Here is a 9,320-nt window from a genome sequence, read left to right as displayed (position 1 = left end):
TAGCAGCGTTACGATTACTCATCCAGAACGCATCTTCCGAAGTCTACTGTCGAGTCTGCCGCGCGCGAGGTCTACTGTAAAACTTCGTTACGAATGCAGGATAGATCGAAATTCCAATCGTAAACGAATAGTGAAACGACGAAGCTCTGAGTACGTGTTCTAAGAATTTTCATCGACTTCCTTTTTTATGTTCCGAGCATATTATCTTCTTTGAGCTCCGCTACTGTCTGGGAAAGAGTCCTTTCCTACCCCACCCCCTACGGATCCCCCACTCACTGTTGGGGAGGACCGGTACCCCCCACACCGGGATTCATCCCGGGGATAAAAAATGACGGCTGGGAGTATGCAAATGGGAAGAATCGAAGGCCCACGGGAAATGATGAGGCCTCGGAAGTAACGGCACGTGCATGGGATGCCGCCGATCAAAAAGCAAAATGAGATACTATACTTGTGGTAAGCGCTAATGAGTCAAAACAAATTAAGGGATGAAAAACTACGAACGATGTATGGGAGAAGCTGCGATCTATACATCAGTCAAAAGGGTCAGGCGAAAAATGCTGCCTTACTTAAAAGGCTTACAAGTCACCACATGTTACATGGTGCGGATGGGTGTGATCATATAAATGACATTATCGCAGTTGTGGATAAACTGGGTGATATGGGTATTGAAATTCACAAGGATCTGCAGAGTGCAATGCTATTATCTAGTCTGTCCGATACATACGAAAACTGTAGGTGTGCAATGGAATCTTGTGACGAGCTTCCAGATCTTGAAACGTCGAAGATAAAGATTTTAGAAACGGTACTCAAGTACCGAAATTTCGGCCACGAGAAAAATTTTCCAAAGTTTTTAAAAACTTTTCAATTTGTAACAGTTTGGACCAAAAAAGCGTCTTTAATTTCCCCGTCACCGAATTACAAAAAATATCTTTGATAAAAATGGACGACGGATTGGCGAAAGTAGAAGCTTCGAGCTTGAATATGAGTGCAGGATACAGTGTTTACTCTATACATGTCTCTATACATGACTAGCCGATAAAAGTCGCACAACTATCCCCACTCCCGCAGTATATACCCTGTGAGGGGCCATGGACCGAGGTTTCTAGAGCTTCGCTGTCCTTTTTTGCGTTCGGCGTGAATCAAAGAACAGTATCTCCTGACCGATATACGTCACTGACTAGATGCGTATTGTGGACATATATCAAGTAAGCACTGTATTTAATTTTTAGTTATTTATTTAATAATTGCCATTGAAAGAACCCTTGTAATTTCAATAATTGTGAAATAAAAAATGTGAAACCACTCGTGGTGCGATTAGTGTTAATAATGAAAGCATCGTCTTTCGGATTTGCATAAAAGAGTTATGTTTCTCGATGAGAAGATTGCGATAGAATTAAACAATTAGCGGTAACGGAATACCGAAGATAAATTGATAAGGGAACGGAGGATAATCGAGCATAATGGAAAGAAGAGAAATAGTAAGAGAAACCGAACATAATTCAGTTTTACAAGCAACATTGCACCTTGTCCCTGGCTAGACCCTGGCTAAACACTGTATTCTCGTACTATTTTTTTCACGAAATGATCACAGTTCAAATATCGAAAATTTTTCGGGAATAGGAAATTTAGTGTTTAAATACTTTTTACATCCAATGTGTATGCAAAACGTAAGTTGCATCATGATATCCATAAACTAGACATTACAGAAGAAAAACTTTTCGAGGATAATACAGCTGCAGAAAATTTCAAGCACAAGTTTGAGAATGTTCTAATTAAAAAAATGATACAATTTAAATAATACTTATGGTGGACGCGTAAACATGTATGCAAATAAAGAGAATTAGGAAGAAGAATACGTTTGCAAGTATTTTAGTTCGAGTTATTCTGAAACATTTATTGCTTTGAAAGAGTTCCTGAAGATTTAAAAATCTGACGATAGCAGTGCGTCACCTAAAATTGCTAATAAAACAATATGTGACAACTGTTAACGCAGGATGGTAACAGAATGATTAAAAACTTTAAACCAGGTAGTCCCACTTTAATAAACAGGTTAACTGCCGGCCACGTGAGGATGTGTTGATAGTTATTGACGCTCTTCCCGCGCGAACGTGTGACTGGCTACTCAGACATCATTCCACACCACGCGCTGGCGCGTGATTGGCTCTTTAGCGTTGATGCCACATCACGCGCTGGCGAGATATCGGCAACGAAAGTGTTAAGAAGTTTTGCAAGTGTGCACAATTATCTAAAACGAAGGCATCAAACTGTATGAGAATGAATGGGATATATGCAGAAAATCTTCGTGACTACAAGAAAGAGAAAAAACAAGACGGCCCTGATTCGTTTCCTATCGGAAATTGTTTACAACTTTCCTTATCACTTTTAGATAAAATGCAGTTTGATAACCCATTTCATTAATTAGGACAGTTGTTCGTACATCGTGTCGCCGAAATATCTCGAATAACAAACGTTCGACTGTACAAACGTGGGAATGTAGTTAACGTACTGACAATACAGAATTCTCTCCCTATAATCACGCTTTGTCGGTCTCCTTATAATCACATCGTCATCCCCACCACGGCGCGAGGATAATAGTGGGAAAGTAGGCCTTGCTTCAGTCTTGCTGACGATGAAAGAGACGGGTTAGGCAAGGGCGAATGGGAGGAAGTAGGACATAAGCGCATTGCCAGCCAAAAACAATCGTACAATTGTGTCCACTGCTCTCTATAATCGCGTTCTACGTCCCGAATTGTTTGCCGATAGAGATGGAATATTGTATACGACTCGGCAAACACGTTCTATCAGCAGCAGAATTTACGCGTACCCGAGGAATTGTTAAAATTCTTTTAAACCACTTGCAATGTTTATCGTGTCCCCTAGGAAGGGAAACAAATATGCGCATCGGATCCACTTGTGAATGTGTTTCGTGATATAACCGGAAAAGGGACGACTCTACGTGGAAAAATGTAAATTGGAAATGTGGAATAAAATTTGCCCATACAAAATTTTGTTTTCGTGATAAAATCGATTCCGAAAATTTCGTATTTAATCCCTTGGATTATGATTTCTTTCACCACTAGCATAATTATTTAGAACTGCTTTCATGTCAATTCTATATGAAAACGAAAATTTATATTTATTCGATACTTACATTTAGTTTAATGGATAAATATTGGTAATAAACAAATATAATTGTACTTCGATTTAAAATAAATTAAGGAATAGGATGCATATTTACCGCTAGTAAGACTCGATATAAGGCAAAGGGGTTAATGTTTAATAGCACACATATCTTACTTTCCACAACTAAGAAGGGGATGTACTTATTCGAAATCGGTGGATCTGAATCAAATTTTGTAACATGAATACGTTCAGTATGCCCCTTTACACATTAAAAAAGCACAGAATGATATTCCATCAATTCTCGACTGCGAGTGGCTTCTTTTCAATCACAATTACAATATATACATTTATAACGAGTCATAATTGAATCGGTAAAAATAAAATATATTTATATTTCTAACATAACCAATTAATATAACAACCCAGTATTTTATATCAACCGAGAATTTTATTAAAGGGATGGAAGCAGCCTACATAGTTTAGGGTGAAAACAAACAAACATTTGAAAATACATAAATAAAAATAAAAAACGTAAATCTATTTTAAATGATCTTCTTGCACCAATGATATTAACAAGAAAACTACGGTTTTAGTGATTTTGCGAGTATTAAGATTATCAAATGTGTAAGAAGTTTAGTTACTAATGTTTCTCTGGACAATAACTGAAAATGTTTAAATATTGGCCAGAAATGGATGGAATATGATTTCATCCTAAAATGAAGGCACAACACTCACACTTACTAGATTTTGTTTGTAATCTTGGTCACGAGTTTGATTCGTCATTATGCGGCAACGGGTTAAACGCTATAATCTCAGATGAGTATTATCGTATGCGAAAATTTTATTTTGTCGGAATCATCCACTTTCTCAATAGCATCTGTATTGCGGGAGCACTCTGTACAGTTTTAGAAGTCGGGAAAATCTCTGGAACGTTCGTAAACAAACCGAAAGTATCGAGTAGTATGGAACGACTGGATATTAAAGATCGACGGCGGGTGGGAAATAGCCAATGGCGAAGATACGAAAGCCGCGAAAGTCGCATATCGATTCTAGCAAGTTTAACTGGTATTCGGTCCGTTTTTCATACATTATTGCATTTGCATAATTTCGCCAGTTTTTTTCATTACACCGAAATTCCCCTTCCCTCCGAGTAGGGATCATCTCGACCCCGTTTCTCTTCCACCCCCGCCCCACCCTTCAACCCAACCACCCTTGCGATAGTACGCGCTCTTGGCTGTGCCATAAATGGATTTTCCTATGCAATTTCTATTAGCATAGTTTTTACATAATTGCACACGGTACTGTTACCAGACCGATGTTCACGTCTAGCTATTTTACAACAGAATAAATTCTGCCACTATGTATACCAAGAGAAGAGAGGGAAGATTAAGAAGACCATGCAGTATTGCTCGCAACGTCAAGGTGTCCATAGGTTCTGCTGCGTTTCACCTTCCGCTCATCATTAGAGCTGCGGCACACAAACTACGGTTTGTTGAAAAATATTTGACACGTTTTTTTTTATCTGCAATGATCCGTATATAGGAGGTGGAAATAGCTGTAAAAGTTGGTGGTGAAAACTCTATTTTTGCAAATATCTCAGGAACCACAGTGTCTACTCGATATATGTCCAAAAGAGGGGTCTGGTCAGGGACATATATCGGCTATTCTTTGGTATACTGCCGAACGTAGAAAAGGACAGCGAAACTCGAGTGACCTCGGTCGCCGAGAAATGTAAAGATAATACGACTCAAGTGTATCGATAAGACCACTACTAATCTGTGACGGCTACGCGGTCTCTCGGAAGAATAATTTCTAAACCGAGAGTGCGGGATCTGGTTAGTCGTCCAGAATTACAACCAACTGTTTCGCTGCTTCCCCGACGGGCAAAGCATGAAAGAAACAGGAGGATATTGAAACAAATAACGGGTTCAATGGATGGCTCGACTTTACACGCTACTGTTATGCATGTGACCGAATGGAAAGATTAGGAACGCTATGAATTGACTCGCTTCATTAACGACCACACATTAACAATAGTATATTTTCCTTCGTGATATAAATACATGAATTGAGAGTCTGGTGATCGCATTCGAATAAGATTAACTCGATTAAAACCAATGCTTCGAACGCAGCGTAAGCGTATTCAAAACTACGTAAAAACATATAATTCGCAAACGGATTCTATCGAGCGGGATAGTCTAAGAATAGAATGCATGGTTGTATATGGACCGGCATGACAAACAACGTTATAACGATTAATAACAAAACACTCACCAATCACAGTCACTTTCTCTAAAATACAATATGTCTGCAACTCAAACACTTCACGGGAAAAGAGAGAAACGTATGCGGACGCAGCTGAATTCACCCGAAAGCTAAAATGGAATAGAAATCTACTATTATACACTCCGTCACGCGATTCTCAACAACGCGGTGCTAATGAATTTACTTCAAAGGTTATATTCCGATAATTAAACTACGAGCGCTAATGGCTCGGCAAAACGAGTTGAATTAAGATTAACTATAAATAATTTACGAGAGACTTAGCACACCACACACACACACACACGCGCGCACACCGTGAGCGGAAACCTCTTACAGAATCAAAGTTATAATCCAAGGTTTAACCATGGAAGAAAAGAGAACGATGAGGGATTTCTTGTCTCGCTCAATAATATGGATATGGGAGATTCATGGCTGCTAGATAGTGGGTGCACGCACCACGTCTGTAAGAAAAGAGGTTGGTTTAAAACATTCGAAGAAGTAAAACTAGAGCCAATCAACACCGCAGCTGAATCGCATGGACAATCAAGCGCCAAACTTGAAGCAAAAGGTATTGGCGATATTGAAATGAAAACATTCATTGGTAAACGAGAGCGATATGTGACTTTACACAATGTATATTATGTGCCACGCATAAGAAAGAATCTCTTATCTGCTTCACAAATAGAGCGAAGATCAAAAGAAATCATAATACATAATGGTAAAGCAGAAATCCAACACAAAATGGCGAACTCATGTGCATCGCCGATAGAATAAATGATCTGTATATAATCGGAGCACAAACCATTATTCAAACAGAAGAGAGATTAGAATCTCATAACATAAGCATAAAGGACAGCGCCTTATGGCATCACAGATTATGCCATATAGGCCGAAGCACAATTGAAAGGACAGCGGAACTCAACCGTGTACGCGGATTAGAAAATACTAAATTAGAAGAAACCGCATGCGGTGATTGCTGTGCAGGCAAGTCCACGAAAGCTCCTTGTCGTAAAATAAAGGGTGGACAATCCAATGATACACTCAGATGTCTGCGGACCTATGCCATCGAGGTCACTAAGCGATAAGCAATACTTCATCACATTCGCAGACGATTACTCGAGGCATACCACTGTCGCATTCATCAAGTCCAAGGACGAAGTGAAAGATCACATTAAAAAATATATAGCCAAAATGGAATTACAAACAGGAAAGAAAATTAAAAGATTCCGCTCAGACAATGGCACGGAATACTGCAATAAAGGTTTGCAACCATATTTTGAAGAGAAAGGTATCAAACATGATAGGTTCAACGTCGAGAAATGAATGGGATAGCGGAACGCTACTAGACCTAGTACGCTCAATGCTCAAATCGGCTCAACTACCAAACAAATTTTGGGCCGAAGCAGTTGCCACAGCAGCGTACGTGAAAAATCGTGTATGCCATACATCCATAAATAATGAAGTTCCACTTACTGTATTGACAGGGAAAATACCCAGTGTGCGTCATTTAAAAACATACGGGTCACTTGCCTATGCACACTCGGTGAAACAAGGACAGAGGAAACTGGATAACAGGGCCACTCCATGCATATTAGTAGGCTACAGTAACGAAACGAGAGGTTATCGCTTATGGTGCCCCGAAAGAGGAGACGTAGTCCTAACGAAACATGTACGTTTCTCAGAGGACAAGATGGGATACGAGTGGTTGGTAAACCGAAGCCCAAAGTACAATTATCCATGTACAAATGTCTGGTCAGACGAGGAAGAAGAAAATCGAGAAATTGTACCAGAAGTCAGAGAAACGAAAGAGTCTTATGACTCCGCGTCGATAAAAGATGCTGAAACCACTAACGAGACAGTGGGGGAGGAAATCCCCATGCCATCAAAGAAAGTCGGAAGACCGAAGAAGAAAATTCGAAACCCATACGGCAGAAAAGGGAAAACAGAAAACAGAAAGTTGGATGCTGATTCATCGGAAGAAGAAGGAACCACGGACTTCTAATTACCCACGTTTCAAATATTGTTTAAACAAATATTCTTTTCTGCAATCTTTTTATATGACTATATTCCTCGATCAAAAACACACAAATTTAAGAAAAAATCATTGTGTTCTAGTTCCCGAAATATTAGCAAAAATAAGGTTTTCACTCCCTACATATGGATCATTGCAGATAAAAAGAAATACCTGTCAAATATTTTTCAATATACTATATACTATAGATTCCATTAAAATCGGCGTGTGACACTTGGGTAATGTCCCTTGTTAGTGTTCATTGAATAGGTGCAATCAAATCAAATACAAATGACAAGGTTTCAATTTAAAAGGTACTATTTCATTTCGTCTGACGCTCTAAATACACATTCATGAAGAATAAAATCATTTTTATTTTCTAAAAGTCAATGTGAAATGGTTAAGTTGCTACTACATACATATGTTAAATGATGATGGAAATTAAAAATAATCAAGTGAAAGAGGTTAAAGAAACAGTTGCTAATCTATGACTATAGAAAATTAAACTTATAGAGGAAATGCTGACAGCGATGCAAGCAGAAAATAGTAAAAAAACAAAATATGACTTCATTTTTTGAATACTACGTTTTGAATAATAGCATTAGCAATCACAATTTACGAAAGTGACATATATATACGTTTATATGCATATACGTTAATTATAATCGTTATTATATTTATAAAAAAAAATGATCTTGCTACACATTCAAAATATTGGACCTTTCAAAATATTTCTTTTGAGCATAAAAATAGCACTTCTTTATAAATCCATCTGTTTGAGAATTTTAATTAGTTTATGTCGAACATAATCATTTATTTCTCTTGTTCTTCACGATCTGTTATACTATGACACAGGAAAATATTCACATTTTTCTAAATAGTAATACATTTTACCAATTTTAATGAAATAAACATTCTTTCAGAAATATTAATACTGCAGTACGAATTTTAAATTACTCTTTCAGATACTTGCACCGTGACCCATAATCAATTCTTAAGACCGTGACCTCCGATGGTTTAAATATTGATTAGTGACTCGGGATGAAGGTCGAGTCTCGATTGAATGGAGGCTGATGAGACGATTATAAAGAAATGTTTGTTTGGTATTAAGATTTACACAGCGAGCCTATATCACAGTTATTACTAGACTGCGGATTTTATGCTTTTGTGACAAAAATGTGTAGATTTAATTTAAAACAGTAAAAACTTTAGAAGATCTTAAAAATACTATTATATTATTTTTAACCTATTAAACATATTAGGAAAGAAAATAAATTTTTAAACCACTCCAGTTTCTTACAAACCAAGTAGAAAATTTTTATTTTGCATAAAGATCCACTGACTACTTATAATTATACACTCACTCACTTATCATTGTCCACAAAACTACTACCCAGCATTTTTTCTGAAATGAAAAATTGAAACGAGAAGAAATTATGCCGATTTTTTTTTGTAAATATCAACTATTATAATCTGTCATATTAACAATCTGTAATAGTCTTTATTCATAACCGAGCGATTTTTGTCCATGCATAGTAGTTAGACATAAATTACTGACTTTAAATTTGTTTAAGCGAATGACAAATAGACAGAATTAACAGTTAACTGATACTTCAATTAAGGCTTGTGAAGATCACGTAAAAATGTGTTTGTACAGAGGCTGAATTGCATACGAAATTATTTATGACAAAAGTGAGTAGGTTAAATTAAAAATATCAAGTGAATTGAAAGGATTTAAGAACAACAATGCCTGTTCAAACTATTGAAAGAAAGAAGACATTTTTTTCACTCTTGTTTCTTGTAATTGAGGCAGACAATTATTTTCCACAAAAATCCATCTATATAATTATTGCAATTGAAGGAAATATAATATTTCAATGGCTACCTCATCTGTGATTTCTTTATTCAGTTTGGTGTAACT

At 37.2% G+C, this 9,320-nt stretch overlaps 1 protein-coding gene across 1 annotated transcript; it reads left to right on the top strand.

The window, feature by feature from the left end:
* Positions 1-463: 463 nt before the first annotated feature.
* On the top strand, positions 464-6,711 carry LOC143362182 (uncharacterized). Its single transcript, XM_076802121.1, has 4 exons — positions 464-810; positions 5,760-5,989; positions 6,205-6,372; positions 6,434-6,711. Exons 1-4 carry the CDS (start codon positions 464-466, stop codon positions 6,709-6,711), a joined length of 1,023 nt encoding a protein of 340 aa, XP_076658236.1.
* The last annotated feature ends 2,609 nt before the right edge of the window (positions 6,712-9,320 follow it).

Source organism: Halictus rubicundus, chromosome 2 (genome assembly GCF_050948215.1).
Source record: "Halictus rubicundus isolate RS-2024b chromosome 2, iyHalRubi1_principal, whole genome shotgun sequence".
Taxonomy (NCBI): domain Eukaryota; kingdom Metazoa; phylum Arthropoda; class Insecta; order Hymenoptera; family Halictidae; genus Halictus; species Halictus rubicundus.
This window is presented reverse-complemented; position numbering and strand designations above follow the sequence as displayed.